Source organism: Argopecten irradians, chromosome 3 (assembly GCF_041381155.1).
Source record: "Argopecten irradians isolate NY chromosome 3, Ai_NY, whole genome shotgun sequence".
Lineage (NCBI taxonomy): Eukaryota > Metazoa > Mollusca > Bivalvia > Pectinida > Pectinidae > Argopecten > Argopecten irradians.
This window is the reverse complement of record NC_091136.1, coordinates 42,081,680-42,102,412: the sequence shown is the minus strand read 5'-3', so window position 1 is coordinate 42,102,412 and position 20,733 is coordinate 42,081,680. Positions and strand designations below refer to the sequence as shown.

Genomic DNA, 20,733 nt, shown 5'->3' with positions numbered 1-20,733 from the left:
TGTAAAAACTAGTCATAGTTCAACCATGAATGTGTTCAGTGTAGTTTTCAGAAACAAACAACATATAAAACTGAATAAGCTTAACAATAAACAATGATATTCTAAAAGTGACCTTTTCTTTTTGAAAAAGTAATGTATACTAAAGATAAACATACATATTGCACATAGAGAAAAATGTATCTAACAATGTTACTGTATTCCGGTTATTCTTTATTGTCCTTTACAAAACATCTTCATCTTATATTTTTTTGGTTTGTTTATTTTTACGTCCTATTAACAGCCAGGGTCATGTAAGGACGTGCCAGGTTTGTTGGTGGAGGAAAGCCGGAGTACCCGGAGAAAAATCACCGGCCAACGGTCAGTACCTGGCAACTGCCCCACATGAGATTTGAACCCGCTTCCCAGAGGTGGAGGGCTTGTGGTAATATGTCGGGACATCTTAACCACTCGGCCATCGCGGCCCCCTTCATCTTATAAGCACTTACATACTATATACTTTAATTTGTCTATAACTTTGGTAGCTTGAATCTATAATTGCATATTCAACATATTGTCATATATAAGATGAAAAGCTTATTGTGTATAATTTTTTTCCCCAAACACAACAAATATTACTATGTTCCAAACATCAATTGATAGTAAATTCTGCATTATGCTGATTATCTAATTCAAATTAAGTTTCATGATTTAACCCACAAAATTGTTTTAAACAAAAAGGTACACACAAACATTTCAGGCTACATAGCATAACTAAAGATATAAGAAAAGCAAATCATTTTCAAATTTCAATATCAGATAAATTATAGACAAGTGTCAACACCAACATGTATATACACAATATCACAATATTGACAATATTCCATAAAGTAACATAGAAAGATTTATATATAAAGCTCTGGAAGTTTACATGCTGAATTTTACAACAAAATGCATCATCTGGATCTCCTTGACAATACCCAATGTAAGTACATTAATATATTACACAGCTACAACATACATACATGTACATACAATGATAGCATTCATTCACAATGATTTTACATGCACATAAAAGTCTGTTTACACTACTGCATAAATGGAAATAACATCCTTAAGAAGGATTCAAATTGTTTAAAGACAATTTTTTTATATCCCTTAATTAACAAGTAGATTTCATATGAACATCTGCCATGCATTCTTGGCAAACAACAATATTATGATAATAAGATAAGGGACATAACTCTTACATCCATGCACATCACATACTAAGAATAAGAAATGACCAAGGAATGGTGATCCTGAAGCACAGAAATGATGAAGAAAACTTAAGGGACTCATTGAATCTTTCTTATTACAGAATTTCAAAAACATATCCAATATTTTATTTCATCTCATAAGTCAACAATCATTCTAATATTTTAACAAACTGAAAATATACTTGGATTCTTGCCTATTCTAAAATGTATCTGCATGGTATTCAAAGTATTACTTTTTAATTTATATCATGGATGACATCATGACCCAGTACACTCATACATATTAGTACACCTGTTTATTATTATATTTATAGTGTACAACTAATGCCTGTACATTATCACAAAATTTACAGCTACAATAAAACAAAAGTAACTGAATAAAATCAAATAATCTACCCATAACTTCTGAAGAACTTTCTTCTGAGATTTAAAAAATCCTTACCTTTTGAAAAAATAGACATCTGGCTTATATGTATTATTTTTGTAATTAGTACAGAAATTGTTGTATGACACAATAAGTTTTTTAAATCTGATTTACATGTCTATTAATACATCAATATTGGGAAAAGTTAGATGAAACTATACATATATATAGGGACTACTGTATATGTGCAGGTAGTTGTAATATAGATAATAGGTGCGACATAAATATACCAGTGGGATAAAGGGGAGGTAACTCAAGATACCAATAGGAAATAAGGGAAGATAACTCATTCTAGGTTAATGACTGATACAGTATACCAGGAGGTAAAGGGAGACAATTAACCTTTCACGGGTATATCATACCACAGGGTAGCTCAAAAACCACTGCATGTCAACATTTCAGCTAGGAATTAAAGTTTGGTAAAAAACAAACTTACCGGTATGTTAGTGTTTATCTATATACCATCCATTTGCTCAATACAGCCTTTTGAAATTTCGGATTGAAAAAATGTCTCTAGCCGTCATGTTGATATGTGTGTAGTACATTTGTTTTCTCGGCGTTGATTGGTCAATTAATTTTCGAGAGCTAATCAACGCAGACAAAACAAATCTACTGCAATGCATACATACATGGCGGCTAGAGACACAAATTTTTCAATCGGAAATTTCAAAGGGCTACGTTTGGCAAATGGATGGTATTTATACATGGATTTACTAACCAGTAAGTTTGTTTTCTACCAAACTTTCATTCTTATGACGCTGAAGTGTTGACATGCAGTGGTTTTTGAGCTACCCATTAGGGCCCTGGCGTGTTTATCGGAGGACACCACAGTGTCCGACCAGTTGAAATCTGGCTGTTTTCCGATGTTTCTGGAGACCTAGTGACATTTATACGGCATGATATATATTGTTTCATATACCAAATTAAAGATAAATTATCTGACTGTCGATTTAGAGTATTCCTATTGTCATAATCCTATACGGTTGGTTAATAATCATACTTTTTCTGAAATTGGGTAGTGTTATATGGCCGGGGGCCAGGTGAGCTAAAAACATATCCAATATTTTATTTCATCTCATAAGTCAACAATCATTCTAATATTTTAACAAACTGAAAATATACTTGGATTCTTGCCTATTCTAAAATGTATCTGCATGGTATTCAAAGTATTACTTTTTAATTTATATCATGGATGACATCATGACCCAGTACACTCATACATATTAGTACACCTGTTTATTATTATATTTATAGTGTACAACTAATGCCTGTACATTATCACAAAATTTACAGCTACAATAAAACAAAAGTAACTGAATAAAATCAAATAATCTACCCATAACTTCTGAAGAACTTTCTTCTGAGATTTAAAAAATCCTTACCTTTTGAAAAAATAGACATCTGGCTTATATGTATTATTTTTGTAATTAGTACAGAAATTGTTGTATGACACAATAAGTTTTTTAAATCTGATTTACATGTCTATTAATACATCAATATTGGGAAAAGTTAGATGAAACTATACATATATATAGGGACTACTGTATATGTGCAGGTAGTTGTAATATAGATAATAGGTGCGACATAAATATACCAGTGGGATAAAGGGGAGGTAACTCAAGATACCAATAGGAAATAAGGGAAGATAACTCATTCTAGGTTAATGACTGATACAGTATACCAGGAGGTAAAGGGAGACAATTAACCTTTCACGGGTATATCATACCACAGGGTAGCTCAAAAACCACTGCATGTCAACATTTCAGCTAGGAATTAAAGTTTGGTAAAAAACAAACTTACCGGTATGTTAGTGTTTATCTATATACCATCCATTTGCTCAATACAGCCTTTTGAAATTTCGGATTGAAAAAATGTCTCTAGCCGTCATGTTGATATGTGTGTAGTACATTTGTTTTCTCGGCGTTGATTGGTCAATTAATTTTCGAGAGCTAATCAACGCAGACAAAACAAATCTACTGCAATGCATACATACATGGCGGCTAGAGACACAAATTTTTCAATCGGAAATTTCAAAGGGCTACGTTTGGCAAATGGATGGTATTTATACATGGATTTACTAACCAGTAAGTTTGTTTTCTACCAAACTTTCATTCTTATGACGCTGAAGTGTTGACATGCAGTGGTTTTTGAGCTACCCATTAGGGCCCTGGCGTGTTTATCGGAGGACACCACAGTGTCCGACCAGTTGAAATCTGGCTGTTTTCCGATGTTTCTGGAGACCTAGTGACATTTATACGGCATGATATATATTGTGTCATATACCAAATTAAAGATAAATTATCTGACTGTCGATTTAGAGTATTCCTATTGTCATATCCTATACGGTTGGTTAATAATCATACTTTTTCTGAAATTGGGTAGTGTTATATGGCCGGCCGAGTTATAGACCTTGACCAAGTATTATACTTATATTTATATTAGAAACGAACCCCTGTGATCATATTATGGATTTCCTACATCTACATTTGCTTTAGACAGATCCAATAGAAACAATTACTATAGAGAAATAAATCATGATTTAGCTAACTGGAATATTACACCTTCAAGTGTTATTTTCTAGTCAGCAATCAATCATAACCAATCACTGAAAATATTACCAGTGCATGAAGCTCAAATCTACATCTTGGTTACAAAAAAAAAGCATTTGAATTTATATATACTAACATCATGTCTCTAGTCAAAGACTATAGATACTCTGATCTAAATATTGCATGAAATGACACTAATCAGTAATAAATCTATAATAGAGCTACAGAGTACTGTACTATTCTGTAGGTTAAAACACGTTCTACACTCAGGAGATGTTACTCATGCCAGCCTTCCACCATAGAGAGCCATGCAGGGTCGACTCTGGACCAGAACCACAACACTGATATACAGGGCACAGGTAAAAACCTGACAGGTGCGTGCATTTGTCTTTACCTGAAGTTATCTTACCTCGGCGAGGAATCTGAGACAAACTGTTAGTCGACTTTGATTTGGCTATGCTATTTTTTCCCTGTCTGTTCTGGAGATCTTGATTAGACAAATTTATGACAAGGTGATAATGATTTCAATTAACATGAAGAAAATACACAATCTACATAATATAATCATTGACTGTAGTGGTAATTAATCCTCACCCTCACATCAGCATGCCAACTACTTATACTAACATTTCAACAAAGTGAAAACAAATGGCATTTCATGTCCCATATATAAGTAAAGGGACATATAATGAATAAGGGAGATAACTCTGTGGTACCTTGTTTAACTTAAGTGACGTTAGAGAATTATTGTTATGACTTGTTGATTAACAGTTACACATACATTAAAATAGTCAGCTTTGTCAGTCTATAATTGAACTGTGGAGTGTTGGTGAATATACATTAGGATAATATACATAAAACACAAATCAACTATTATACTTGTACCTAATTAAACACATTATCTTATTTCAGCTTCTTCTGATACCTTATTACATGCAAAGTAGTTGATGGTCAGTTATATATCTATAAGCTGGGCTAGTCAATGATGATGAGTATAACAAAGCATAGTGGTCAATATCATACAGAACTGAGCAGCTGACCGATAGCTAAGGATACCAGCACTCTTTACAACTGATTTTACGACTGATCTGTCCCTAAGCCTGGCTGTAGCAGATGATGACCATCTCTAAACATTTGTGAAGAGGAATTAAGAGAAAATGGTATATAAGCTCACATAGGATATGATAGCTTAACTATCAAGCTGTCTATATAGGTATTAGACTGAAATATATAGGTTACAACATACAATACCATTATATATGATTTTAAGAATTTTTTAAATTGTCAAGATTTAAAGTTTTCATAAATTTGAAGAGCAGGATGGAATTTGAAAAAAAGTATTGACTGCAACCCCGACATGCAGAAAAGACAAAGAAAGGAAAGGAATTTAACATCTATGAATTAAACATCTATTTTAGAGAAATAAAAATTTATCTTTCAATAATAAAATTAAATGATGTTTTTATGTCTTCAGTGTACAATCACACAGTGCAAAGTCACACTGTGTCATGACCAAAACAGCACACAGGCCAAAAACTATAGTCATTATTATCTGTCAATACATATAAAAAGGCCAGATAAAAAGATGATGATATGTTTACTAGAACTCAAGTTAATTTTCATCTAAATAACTTAATATTAAGTAACAACATTTACAAAATAGAAGAGGGCAAAGAGCATTTTAGCGGCTATGTTTTTTTAAGTGAAAGTAGAAAAATAGTCATTTTTAAACAAAATTTGCAGTCCTTTTAATCGCAATATGACCTTGAAATAGGCATTCATCACTGCTGTTTCAAAATAATAGACAATTAAATAAAAACTAAATTCAAACCAAGAATTTGTTTTTTCTTTATCAATGCTGTATTTGAGAAATATCATAATTTCAACTTTTTTGTCATTTCTAAAATTGATAAGATATACGGGTATACAATATATATATGTAAAACTGTTCTACCATATGGATATGTGATACATTCAGTATTCTGTCAGTAAAATAAGTAAGGAATAGTAGGATACACCAAATAGGTAAGCAAAGATGGTCGCTTTCAACAGCTGTGAAGCAAAAAATGTGATTGCGAAATTTTTTACCTTCGGGTTGCAAATATGGTGGATAAATAAACTTAAAACTGGTGAGATCTGTGAAAATAGCATCACAATGTTTCAAATGTGTGGTAGTAAAAAACAGCATAAAATTCTCTTTGTCAAATCTTGGATTTGGATAAAATTTCAAAATCTAATTTTTTTTTTTACACAACATGACTTTGGTTTATACAAGATGAGTATTTATTACATTATTTATTTGCCTTTTTCCTTCCTTCGATTTTTATTATTATTATTTTTTCTAAATAAATAAATCTTGATGCAGGCATCCATCTTTACACACCTACATAGACAAGTACCTCCAACCCAAAAACTATGGACACACACAAACAAACACTGCAATGCTGGGTATAAGCCAACAAAAGCATATATACAGCAGGGAGACTTCTCAGACAGAACAATGTCACATCGCCAATATTGGTTACATAATGGTATGTAGAGATAGAATATTTAGAAATCTAGGGATGGAATAAGAGATTAAGTCTGAGGAAACGATATTAAGAGTTTACTTTAACTTTGGGATTTAAATTGAGAGAGAGGATGAAAAATTAAAGATTTCTGGCCGCTGTGATTATTTGGCTATTTGTTTAGCTACTACAATCAATATAGGGAATTTTTGACGTAAAAACACAAAATTAAAAAAGAAAAAGAAGTTTAATTTGACAGAATAATTCACATCTGAGGGAGGGGTCAAAATAGAAGTTCAATATTTCAACAATAATGCAGAAAAATATCTGGAGAAATAATGATTGCTGTTTGAGTTGCAAAAAGTATCAATGATGTGAAATATTACCAGAAATACTTTGGGGATATTATTTTCTTGTTATGGCATCTTTTTATGACCTGAATAGCAGCAGTTTCTGTGTATACTCTGGAGTATACCAGTTCTACTCCCTGCACCAGTCCTGCCCCATACTTACTTGTTGAGGCCACACAACACAACACTACTCACCTTTAGATGTAGACGTGTTTGGCGATGTCGTGCCGGATACAGCTAAATTTTTAGTACCTGAAAGTTCAACATTTCAATGTTACCAATTTCCTTTTCTACTGAACAATCTAATCCTTAATAGAGGTTTAAAATTTTGTCTTCAAATATTTCAAAAAAGTAAACAATCCAACTGGACTTGAAAAAAATTCTACTTCAGAAATCAATAATAGAAATTAAAGATTGGAATAATTTTTTCTTTCATCAATTTAATTAATTTACAACAATCAGAAGAAATTTGCATACAGCTGGTTTTCTAAAGTACGGTTATACTATATTTGAAACAAGTTACTTTTCAAAAGATCAATCCAATGAAAACAAGAGCTGTTGGAGAACAGCAAAGCTCGCCTATTCAGAAGAAGTTGATGTTCAAGTATTTACTATTTAAACACGGAAATATACAAATTAACAGACTCAAAAACCCCCTAAATGGCCCCAAATTGGTTGTATTATCACGTTCAGCATCCATACACATTAGGAAAATAAAATCATAAACATTTATGATGACTTATGCTTAAACAATTGACAAAACAGAAACTTGCTCAAAAACTTTAACATAGAAATATGACAAATTAACAGACTCAAAAAAACCCTAAAGGGCCCCAAATTGGTTGTATTATCATGTTCAGAATCCATACACATTAGGAAAATAAAATCATAAACATTTATGATGACTTAAGCTTAAACAATTGACGAAACAGAAACTTGCTCAAAAACTTCAACGTGAAATGGGACGCAAATGCTGACGCCGACGCCGGGGTGACAACATTAGCTCCCCCTATTCTTATGGACTGATAATAATAGTTTTAGCAAATATTATGACAGCTCTAAATTCTAATACTAGAGTTGCCTACCTTTGCGTGGACCAGGAATTTTACTTCCATTATCCCCTTTTTTTGCTGCTGCAGAAGTTACAGAATTACGTTTTTCTCCTTTTTTCTTCTCAGCTGCTTCTTCTTCCCTCTTCTGGTCTTTTTCTTCCTATACAATCAGTAATAATCTTGTATAGTTTTATTGATATCTCATTGTAAAAACTTAAAGAGTCCTTTATGCATATATTAACCGTGTACAACTTCAATGAATAATATGCGGACTTATTTTATGTAACAGTGAATTTTAACCATTTAGTAATATTCAATGTTAGTTTAATATTCCAAAACTTAGATGGCCAAAGAGACAAAGAAAATTCACAATTTAAATAAAAAATCACAAAATTAGTTTTATTAGGTATTTGAAAATAATATATGAAAAGAGAAATTGGAAAAATAATTTTGAGTACAATTTCCTTCTTCCGATAGTGGTACTCCATATATCAAAATGTAAATACAAACCCACTTCCAGTGTGGTCAATAGGCATCTTCAAACTTGATAATTCTCTCAGCAAATACATGATTTAATTGAAAATTATGGGGTTTTTTCCAACACAACTATGTAGCCAAACCAAATATACACAAATCTGTACAATTTTGATCTGATTGGTAGGATTACATTGTATATTTATTGTGTTGTCTCCAATTCTAAGTGACCAATCACCTTTGGTGCGACTAAAGGGAGAATAAATATACAATTCTCTCATATAATTACATAATTGACTACGCTAATATATGATAACCAAAACTATGTTAACAATTACCTCCAACTAACAAGGGTATAATTATATACTAGTACCAGGTATATTTTCCAAAGAGAATGGAATAACATGCTACTCCGTCCTCTTTGGCTTACAGGAAGGTTACAATTTGGACTATATATATCTCTATACCATCACCCTTTGCCTACCTATTATAACTTTGTTTTATTTTTAGTAATAGTAGACTATTTCTTATTTGGCCAAGGTAGATAATTTTTGTCCAATTGAAGGAATCATAAATCATTTGCTCAACCAAGGGCAGGTAACTATGGAAGGCATCACCAACTTACTAATTCTATGAGCAATTTTTCCTCGTCTTCCTTTTTCTGGTCCACTAGATCTTGTTCAAACAGCATCCTTCTAGATAACTGTAAACAAATCAATCAATATTTTGACCCAACCAAGACCTGTATCTCTATACATAGAAATGCTTCCCAGACATCTTTTGGACCAAAAGTAAGTTTTTAAGTAACAATGCAGAAATTGTATAAAATTGTTTTCATTTAAGAAGTGATCATATATGGTTTTGAAAATGTTACAATAAATTTCTTTAAAATCAGGACAATATGAACCGGCCCAATGTTTTACGTACTACCCTGCCTCATCTTCTTTCATATGACCTTGTGACCTTGTTGTATATTAGCAAGTAACCTTGTCTAACAATGTTATATAGAACCATTGTGTGACCTTGACCAAAATATGACCCATGTAACTTTGAAAAGCATTAAACTGGAATAATATTTCAGAGTAACCCCTTTCAATATAAAGATTCATTCAATCAATGTGTTTTATTATCAGATTACCAAGGACCATTTGTTATGGATTATCCATTGCTTTCATAGCAAAAGTCAAGTGGAAATGATAAGTGATAATTTTCAATGTGGAAAATTTTATTTTATAGTGTAATTCAGTAAGTTTAACATTATCACTCTGTATTCTTCAATTCAGTTGTAAAACTGTCCAATATTTTGGAACCTTTGGGTCAACCAAAATGTTCATAAAAACATTCCCCCACCATTTCAGTAAATAGTGATGACCTACCAGGGATAAATCTGTACACATCTAACTACAAGGGAAGGGTAATCTGATTAAAACTAAAGGTACATTCTGTTTAAGGCTAACTACAATTGTCAGTCTGTTTAAGGAGAACTACAGCTAAGGTAACTTAAACCACTAACATCTAGAGTGAATGAAGACTTACCGATTCCATTTGAACATGAATTTTATCTAGTTCTTCAACAGCCTGGGAAAAAATACAAAGCAAAATTAAAGTTTACATAATATCTACAAATACTCAAAACCATTTCCATGATTCTCTTAATTCAATTAACAATATTTTGAATACTTCTTTCATTCATTTATTTTTGAATTTTTTTCTTTATTTTTCTTTTTATTCAAAAACAAATATAATTCATGAATATAACTCTTGTACTTATGAACTATGAGATTACCAGTTTGATGGCATTCTGCACATCTTTATCCTTCTCTGCGACCAGCAGCTTTCTCACACATAAGTCCAGCTGCTGTAGCAGGTTACGGTCCGTTGGGAGTTTGATGAGTCTTTTTAAAGGTGGTAGTAATGAACACAATCGTAATCGTATATTAGGCACTGGGTCCTTGTGCAGTTCTAACACAACTTCATAAAAATATTTCTTAAAAAATGTCTTAGAATAGAGCTCTATCACAAATTTACAAATGTCTATGAACAAACTCCTTTGATGACAGCTTCTCCCCTGGCAGAACTCTGTAACAAAGAGTGGATCACACATAAAGTACATTGAGTAACATTGCTTTTTGAAATAAATATTAATAAGCATTTAAAGAATTTTTGGCTATCAAAAAATGCAAAATTAACTGTGTATATATACAAATTGATATCATTTATAGGATAAGATGGTGAAGAGTGAAGCACAGAAGAAGTCTTACAGGAGAATGAACCATGCAATGAACCACCACTGTGCCACACAACCACCCTTACTTCAATCACTAATTAATTTATCCCGAAATATTGTTATTATTTATATAAGACTTCATCTACCAAAGATTTAGGGGATTTTAGGTTTTTTCTTAACCTATGTAGGTACATGTTTTCTATTTCATGAGGTCAAAATTTTAGCTTTCCCCTTCAGGCTTGATTTTTTTTTTTTTTTTTTTATAAATGCACCACAAGGTCTGGCACCCTTACAAGCACCAAACTAAGAGACCCACCTGTCACAAGGCGATTCACAAGTTCCTCCCGCTGTTCCAGCTTTTTGAGCGTCCTGATAATTATTAGTGATGATCTGGCACATGCATGTCTCACAGGTAATGCTCTCTGTAGAAAGAATCATGTTTTGTTATAGATCTGATGTCTCTTGGTCAAATGAAAACTTTCAATTAAATCTAATATCATTAAAGGCCCACTACCTTCACAAAACTTTTTAATTTCTAAATTTTAATTGTAAAAGAAGTTTTTGATAATTTTGTAGTCTCAAAAGCTATTAATTTACCATTAAATATATACTTATTATTTATTAAAGAACAATTTTAAATAGGTAAATTCAATGTTAATTTCCATAACAAGGGTCGTTAAATGTTTCCTGCTGACATCCTAAATACTTTGTAGTAGTTGACTTTCACTTTGCCAGAGGGCTCAACAGTGAAATGAAGTTAACATGTTTTCAAACATTTGTTTGCCAAAATAATCGCTGAAATAAGACAAAAACAAGCGAGCTCATACTAACCGCTGTTTTGAGTTTATTGAAGAGTACAGGAATGACTTTGGTGTAGAGGACCTCGTTAGTACAACATCGGGTCAAACTGGCCAGACTGGTCATCAATTCCTCTTGTAATCTCCAGTTATTACAACTTGACACCACCTCGTCAGAAGCCAGTATCGCTGGAATTACCTCCCCTAGACTGTTCATCTGGAACATTACAGAGTTAATGTCATTATAAACTGGTTCATAGTTGTAGAGCAGCATAATTTTAAATCCATCAAGTGGAAGTTGAACCAATCAAATATCTACATGTTTATGACAATTCTAACATATTAAGTCAATAGTTCTGAATAAAGTAACATTTTAACCTTTACCATTGCAGAACAGTCAAAATCAAATGTTAGTAAACTAGAGATCTCGTTTTATAAATTGGAAACTAATTTCTTAGTCTCCAGTCCAATGGGGGAAACTTAACAGGTATGTAATTGACTTCTATAAGACCTTGATCATTACAGTTTAGGAATGTTACTTTAGGATATATCACAGATTTATCTGAAGAAAATGTCACGACAAACATGATTTTAAAATTGATGTTCATCATAAAGATCTTGACTTTTCAGGATGGTACTTTTAGGAAACTAAGGAAAGTTGAGATTTTTTAAAGTTTGGTCAGTTGCAATAGTGCTATAATAAGAACCATGTGCCCTTATAGGCAAGCCAAGTATAAATTTGGGTAAATAAGTCCTTATAGGCAAGCCAAGTAAATAAACCGACTTACAAGCCATACCATAAGAGCTGGAGATTCAAAGTATTTTATTGTCTTAACAATGAACAAAAAGCATTAAATGAAAATGGTTTTTAAAACTTAATCACTTAACCTTAATGCATGATAACTTTATAAATAAAGGGACATTTGTCATATTTAACAGATGAAGAGAATGAAAAGGTTTTTTTATAACAGAATCAAGCCTCTACACTGAGCAGTCATTCAGACAAATGTCTGAAGTTCCACTCAACAAATGGCATTGTGTCCTCAGTGACACGACAGGACACAAGAGTACAGACCAATCAATCACCAGCTCTTCAATTGTTTGATTCGCACAAACGACAAACAAGTGTGAATATTTATAAATAATTCACACGGCATCACCACCACTCTCCTCCTTGAGTGTGTGTAGGTCCTCTTCTAGGACACCTTCATGGCTGATAGATTGTTTGGCTTAAACCTTAAATATTCCTACATAATGCCTATACTATATATTTCTATTCCTATCACAGATTTTTTACTTGAATATCTTCAATCACATCAAACTGTCACACAAACAGATTGTTTTCTAATTAAACATTAATCACTCACTGAAGTAGTATATGGAAGTAAACCAGACATTTAGTTTTATTAAATTCAGTCCTAAACTTTCTATCTTCATTAGCTGTAACTGATTACTAAAGTTGTGTAACACAATGCCTCTCATTGTGATGGTATTGATTTGTAAGGGGTGACTAATGGGTCCAAACAACAGATACAATTCTGTCAACTGATATGGTCTGAAGTATTGGGCAATCTGGGGCCAAAATTAACACTAGATAAAATTCATTTAGGGGTAGTGATGGAGTCCACAAAGTGCTTTGGTTTTATTAGATTAATGTCCAATTAACAACCAGGTCATTTTTAAATTTGTGGCAGGTTTATGGGTGGAGGAAAGCCGGAGTAACCGGAGAAAATTACTGACAACCTGACAATCGCCTCACAAGATATTCAAACTGATGACCCAGAGGTGGAGGACATTTAAAGCATTTGGCCACCACAGCCCCATCCACAAAGTGTGATCCATGGGGCCTAAACTTACATGGTGTAAATTTTTCTACTTTGAATCATTAACTGTATCCATACAAGCAGACAGGGCTATGGGCTTAATGACTTTTAGAGCAGGATCAGAAGGTTTGAGAGTGTACAAAGAAAGATAGAAAGAGGTAAGAACAATAACTAAACAATCTAAAATCAGGGACAAAAGTAGCATAGATTTACAACTAGAAAGTTACATACCTTAGCTTCTGACAGAGTGTGATTGCTCGAGGACGAACCCAGGAATGAATCCAAAATATCAACAATGTTCGTCAAAATTCCACGCAACACCTTTAAAAAGAAAACAACAGTCATATGATATGGATGTGGATGATGATTGGTTTGTCAATTTGTCTCATTGACAAATTCAGTTTTTGACAACAATGCTAAAATCAATTATTAACAATATATGTCTTTATTTCTGATGGTAAATATACTTACGTCTATAGAATCGTCCTTGAGCAAATTGATGAGATCCGGTTGTAATATATGTACCTGTGAGCCTAGCAACTTGGTCACCTGTAACAGAAATAAAAATCATTCTGATTAATGATAGGAAAGGTAGAAGCAACATTTCATCATTATTTGATTTTATACAGAGCATGTTTTAAACAATTATTATTGCAACTAGCATTTAAATGAATTCACAATGAAAATTCTGTTTAATATTTGTAAAACATTTAACAGTTTATCCTGTAGTAAATGCTTGATCAACTCTTAACAAAAACTTATAATTTACTAAGTACCTACAGTACATATTACATGTTACAGCTATCAAGAACGACCAATCAAATCACTAAATAGTGCCATATGGGTACATTCGAAAGGAAAAAGAGAGACATAATTCAATGTTACAGTATATGGTAACAATACTTACCTCGTGGAAACCGCTGGCCACAGTTTTCCTAACTTGGCTGTTAGGATCTTTACAGAGACTAGAGAAAATGCCAAGCAAGTCAATCTTGAAGTGCTTAGGTCCAACAAACACAAACATTGCCTGTCCAAAATAATACAGCATCATTTTACTATCACTGAAAAATGTGACGGTGCGAAGAGGTAACTTTGAATTACTTATATCTACAGTACTAGTGCTTTGTTTGATATAATAGATTTGTACTGTTAAATTGAGATGTTTTACCAAGTTTTGGTGGTAAAAGAGAACCAGACTACACAGAGGTTGACATTCGACCTATGGCCATTATATAGCATTATATAAAAACAGCCTCATATGTTTACCAAACTCCTACCTCACAGTTGGAGGCTTTTACATTATATTACAAGTGAAGGGGTAAAATTCTCATGATCAGTTTATTTATAACCATGTACTTACAGGGAAATTAAAGGCAGCATTTTTTCTACATTCTAAACACGAATCATCTTCTTCAGACTGTGGCATGTCTGTAACCTAGAGTAGAAAAACGACAATATTTTACATTTACTACAAATTACACAACAATAAACATACATGTAAATGTGCATGTTTTATCTTAACTCAATCAGTTTTGGGGTAAAACTTGACTGCGCCAAAAATAGTAAATATTAGAGTTGTACATTTATAGTAAGTCAACACAGGATTTGTGTGTCACGATGTATAGAGTTGTACATTTATAGTTAGTCGACCCAGGATTTGTGTGTCCCAGTGTATAGAGTTGTACATTTATAGTAAGTCAACACAGGATTTGTGTGTCCCAGTGTAAAGAGTTGTACATTTATAGTTAGTCGACCCAGAATTTGTGTTACGATGTAAAGAGTTGTACATTAATACAGTACCTGAACCGTTTAACGTTCCCAAATTTGCGTTTCGTTTGCGTTTACGTTATTTCCGTTAGCAATTGTTAGCGTTAGCAATCGTTTATCGTTAATCGTTATCGTTTGCGTTAGCAATCGTTAATCGTTAGTTGTGTTTACAATCGTTTGCGTTAGAAATCGTTTGCGTTAATCGTTAGCAGGACCCACTTCCGCTAACGTTAACCACTAAAAATAGAACCAAATGCCGGTGAGATGCTTTGACAATCCGGATATAATTTTCATTTCTATCTACTAAGATATTACGTTTACCGCTTCGTGTAGAAGCGATTATCATAACATCTATCAAATAAAAAAAATGAATAAAGTGTATTGTATTGCATTTTATATCTCTTTTGGATGTATATATGTTTGTTAGATGTGGTTGAAATAAATATATGTACAGTAACACGATCGCATACATGACGCTCCTATCCGTAAAAACGTTCTGAAATACTCGTATTTAAATGACATTTCAAAACGTAATGTGATTATCACTTTTTTATTATTATTATTAGAAACATATATCATATATGTTTGTTGTTACTGTGATTTCTGCGAAAGCAATTGAAATATTAACGAAACTGTCTTACAGAATATTAATGTCAAAAGCATTATTTAGAAAGAATCCACGACAACTGCAGTGGCGTAGCGCCCGTGCATGCTTGCATGCTCAAGCATGCAAGAAATATTCTGACTTACATTTTTATACAGTCAGAAAAAAACACAACATTTGAATACACGTAACGCTGCAGAATATAAATTACGTATAAATACATATGATATGTCCAACTATATACCTGACATAACTTTGTGCACATTAGAAAGACTTGAAGATTGGCCATTCTGGAAATTGATTATAATAGTCTATATATTTCCGGTTACCACGTGCATTTAGTTGTTAAATTTGATTGTTTGAATCTTGTCGAAGACATTATTAGACTTCTTCACAAAAATCCCTCAAGCAAATGTGGCTTTTGAATCGGGAAACACTTGCGAATACCAAAATAAACAATATCGCATGAAAAAATATTCTAAAAGCATATAACTATATTAAAATGATAACAAATCAACTAAAATAGCAATTGCAACATGTTCTTGGCCAAAGTGTTGGCCAATTTTTTCAATTTTAGTTCACTTCCCGCCCCGTTAAAACGCGTGTTAATCCATGATTTTCGGTGTCTACTCACGAAAAAGTTTACTTTTATTTTTGTCGAATATGAACAGATTGTTGATTTAGAAAATATTTGTTGTTGTTGTAATTGTTAAAATTAGAACAGAATAGGTAGAAAAATAGGTTATAAATACTATGTTTAATTTTTTTATTGAGGTGGTCGTCGACTGGTCCCTTCGTACGCAATTTACGCCATTTTGACAGTGGTCTTTGACTGGCTGTCATAAACAAACCAACACGTAAACTTAATTTCAATTTTGTTTAAAATATTCGCCTTAAGTTATAACACAAAATTCTCCCATTGCTTACTATTTTGATTTTTACAGACAAAAATCCGTGTTTTTTGCTCGAGCACTTGTCAGGGGAGTCTAGTATAGTACGATTATATGTATATAAAAAAATCACCACTGTTCTAATTTTGTGTATAGTTTTGCATAGTTATCAACTAAATATCGTGACCTCCATTTAACCATTGGAGTAAAATGGTTACTACATTGTAACAAGTTCCCGTCAGCTTCTGGGTGGCGAACCCCCTTCCGGGGCTTCGCCCCTGGACCCTGAGCAGGGGGGCTATCGCCCCCTGTACCCCCAGGCATGCAGGCCTATCCAAACCTAGCTACGCCGCTGAACTGAAAGATTACATAAGAAAATAGCTAAAACAGATAATAAAAATGTTATTACAGACCCGCTGCATAATATTGTTCTTGTTATGTTAAATATTATCAATGTATGAAGAACGCAAAAAAAAAAAAAGACTCGGAAGATTTGTAAATAAATTCGTGAAATTTAAAAATCATAAATATGACGAGTTTGAACACGGGGAATAGGTGAGATTTAGCATTTACATGTCATATTTTTGAACGCAATTAATTAGTACTTGTATTTATATAAAAATGGAAAAGGGAATAAAATGACGTAAACATTTGCAATGTACGAGTATACCTACTACTACATGTAGAACACGTGTAGAGAATTCGAACTGTGCAGGTACGTTACATTGTAAGCCTTCACACGTACTGTACGCGTGTCAAATCATATCAATAAAAACAGTCACGGGTACCTTCTCATACGTGTTCGTTGTTATTTGTACCTGGACTCTCTTCAATTCCCAGCGTGACGCGCACGGGTATTTTACCTGTACAGGTATATAGGTCACGACTGGTGTTACCTTGTGTCGACCCCCTGTAGCTGGCCACGGGCGGAGTTCATCTGTAATTAACACCTTCTTGGGAGGGAGATTAACTTTATACCAAACTTATATAATTACCTGTGCCCCGTACACTGTGACGGTACATTTCACGTGCATACAAAATGTTTATGTACTGTCGTATTTCAAAGTTTTGATGTGTGCAATATGCTTTCCTATAAATTACGTTGGAATGAATTAGCTTACACTCGTACATTGTATGAATAATTAATTTGTTTAAACTGTAAATTGAAAATTTGCTTGATGTGAAATGTGATCAAATAACTATATTTCTTACACTAGAAACAAATATACGTAGAAAATTGTCGCAATGCAATTTTACAGTAATCTTCAGTGTACATACTGTACATATATGCATGTGCAACACTATCTTCATCATCGTTGTCATCAATGATTATGCATAATTGACTTAATTTGAATATAAATAACAAGAAGTGAAATATTTTCATTCTTTATATCTTTATTATATGCATGAACTAAAAAAATGAGAGAACTGCAAATGGCGAAACACGAATTCAAATGTTCAATCGTTATTACAGTAGCTGTGGCGTATGTAGTACGTGCATTTGTAAATGTACATGTGCTACCTTAAAATCGATGCCTGGTCAATTGTAAGTAGAAGCTTTTATGAATGCACACTCTAGTAATATATACAGCGTGTAATCCGTTATGAAACAAATATTCCGAGAATACAATTTTCCATGGTAAGCGGAAGAGCCTTTCGACAATCTGAAAAAACCCTGAAAATTGTGATTAATGCGGGAAACACTAAAAGATGTAAATTATTACAATTGTTGAGTTATGAAACATCGATAATAGAAATCAAACATCTAGATTGAAATTTGATTTACTGCATTTTAAATGTGTTTGTGTGAAAATATGTTATTCGTCATTTCAATACCATGATTCTATTTAAAGTACACATGTACCGGTATACGCCTGATCGCTTCACTAAAGTTATGACATTCTGACGGTAATATTATCAATAAAGTGTTGTTGTAACAATTTGTTTGTTATTTCTTAAAATGTCGCACAAATATGACACATAGAGTTTTCATAGGCAAATGTTTATTGATATACAGAAACTTTAATCCTGAACATACTCCAGTTTTTCTTGTACTTTCTTTGTATTTCAGAACGTCGAGATCCGTAATTTATTTACCGTCAAGCCGTGTTCGTGATTATAACAATGGTATTTCCGGTTTATCCTAGCCGATCGTTTTGCGTTTTGCGTTAGTCGTTAATCGTTAGCCGGTATTGCGTTAAACGTTTATCGTTAATTGTTAGAGTTAGCTAACGGACGATTTTTTTGCGTTTCGTTTGCGTTAGGCTGGGAACGTTAAACGGTTCAGGTACTGTAATAAGTCAACCCAGAATTTGTGTGTGTCACGGTGTAAAGAGTTGTACATTAATAGTAAGTTGACACAGGATTTGTGTGTCCCGGTGTATAGAGTTGGACATTTATAGTAAGTCGACACAGGATTTGTGTGTCCCAGTGTATAGAGTTGTTCATTTATAGTAAGTCGACACTGGATTTATGTGTCCTGGTGTATAGCGTTGATGGTTTGTAACCAGATGTTTATCAAGCCTTATTTAGATTTAAGCACATTCCATAGCTTAATAAGAAAATCTTTCAGAATTTGATATGTGAATTTTCTTCACAAAAAGGAATATTGATGAAACTACAGTTTGTTTGTTAATGGGATTTATATGAAATAATTAAAATTTAATGTTAAAGATGCTCCACCGCCGACAGAGCATAAATGATATTAATCATTTGAACAATAATTGGTGTTTAATTGTGTATATATATGCCTAATTAACACAAAAAATAATATAAAATAATTTATTTCGCCTTTGGTGCATGCGCAATCAGTACTTCATTCCATATAGGATATAGTGTCACAGATTTTTTTCGGGATGCAATTAATTATTTTTCAAATTTTTAACTTGAAGTAAAATTAGAAGCTCAAACTTTTAAATGGTGGTAATGGTGTAAAGTAAGTAACTTTTGTAACTGAAGAAAAATACTAAATCGTCTGCTACCGTTTTTATAGTGAAAAAATACCATTTGTCAGCGGTGGAGCATCTTTAATTTAAAACACAAGTGCTGGTGGAAATTAAATGAATTACAGAAGGCTAATAGAATGACTTCAATTATTTCTGAAATTCAATATAATCTAATATATTGATTGCTCTAGTTCACCTTGTCACAGAAATATGATATAGCTTGGTACCTTAGTTTGTTCAGAGTCCGCCTCCTTTGTGTTTTTGGCACGTTCAGAAGAAAGGCCGACTTTACATAACTTCCTGTAGTAGTCTACAAACCATTGTTTCTGCTCGTCTGTCAGATGTGCTACAAAACAAAATCAGATACCAGAGTTGTAAAATATCCTAAAGTATTGCCTTTTATACCAGCAGAATAGTCAATCGGTGTGTATGTATTGTCAGACTTCCTATATACAAAATCAATCCCCATACTTTCCCAAAACACAAGATCTTCAAAAGTTACTAGAAATCTACAGGCCACAGATGGCACCACACTAAACTAACATAGGGACATTACGTAGGATGTGATGCAATGGACATGGACAATACTTTATCTCCTCCTACCCCCAACCCTGTCATTTTGGGATGAAAAAGATACGTAAAGACCATTTAAGTTATTATGATTCACAGCTAAAAATTACAAAACTGCTGAAAACGATAAGTAACAGAATTTGCCTTCAACTCAATATGATATGGAACTTTGAGGAAGTTTAAATTCTATCATACAAGATAATCAATTATTTCTGCAGGTCGAGCATTTTGAAATTCAAACCACAAGTAAATATAAAAATGAAATTTCAACAAATTGAAATGTCATAATCTTGCTTTAAAAATATAATTGTATTTTCTTTAATTTACTACATTTCATGATCAAACTTTTGCATCCAATATGTCCCTATCTCAAAGGAACCAGAAAAATATTAGCCATATGAAAATAACTTCTCTTCAGTACATGTATGTGAAAAGGAAGATTCCACCAAAACGTGACAAACTGACATGAAATCCTGTGACTACCAGCACTCATTACAGTTATGTATCAGAAGGAAATGG

General features: G+C 32.9%; 1 protein-coding gene and 1 long non-coding RNA gene across 15 annotated transcripts in view; one reads left to right on the top strand and one right to left on the bottom strand.

The window, feature by feature from the left end:
• The window catches only part of LOC138318645 (serine/threonine-protein phosphatase 4 regulatory subunit 4-like), a 103,705-nt gene that overhangs the window by 8,300 nt on the left and 74,672 nt on the right, over positions 1–20,733 (bottom strand). For 5 of the 14 annotated variants that reach the window (XR_011207898.1, XR_011207899.1, XM_069261201.1 and 2 more), the window contains 14 exons: positions 19,872–19,990; positions 14,799–14,873; positions 14,346–14,465; positions 13,910–13,987; positions 13,670–13,759; positions 11,650–11,832; positions 11,135–11,240; positions 10,378–10,670; positions 10,128–10,169; positions 9,217–9,294; positions 8,151–8,277; positions 7,261–7,317; positions 6,297–6,344; positions 4,603–4,695 (listed from right to left, as the gene is read on the bottom strand). Coding sequence is in view for 11 of the 14 variants with exons in the window: in XM_069261201.1 (XP_069117302.1) it covers positions 4,603–4,695; positions 6,297–6,344; positions 7,261–7,317; positions 8,151–8,277; positions 9,217–9,294; positions 10,128–10,169; positions 10,378–10,670; positions 11,135–11,240; positions 11,650–11,832; positions 13,670–13,759; positions 13,910–13,987; positions 14,346–14,465; positions 14,799–14,873; positions 19,872–19,990 (1,509 nt within the window). In the remaining 3 variants the exon portion in view is untranslated. The remainder of the gene's footprint in view (positions 1–4,602; positions 4,696–6,296; positions 6,345–7,260; positions 7,318–8,150; positions 8,278–9,216; positions 9,295–10,127; positions 10,170–10,377; positions 10,671–11,134; positions 11,241–11,649; positions 11,833–13,669; positions 13,760–13,909; positions 13,988–14,345; positions 14,466–14,798; positions 14,874–19,871; positions 19,991–20,733) is intronic. The other 9 variants (XR_011207900.1, XM_069261202.1, XM_069261207.1 and 6 more) reach the window with 5 other exon arrangements.
• On the top strand, positions 281–5,733 carry LOC138318647 (uncharacterized). The gene is made up of 3 exons (XR_011207901.1): positions 281–357; positions 4,456–4,582; positions 5,121–5,733. It is a non-coding gene; the product is annotated as an uncharacterized lncRNA (long non-coding RNA).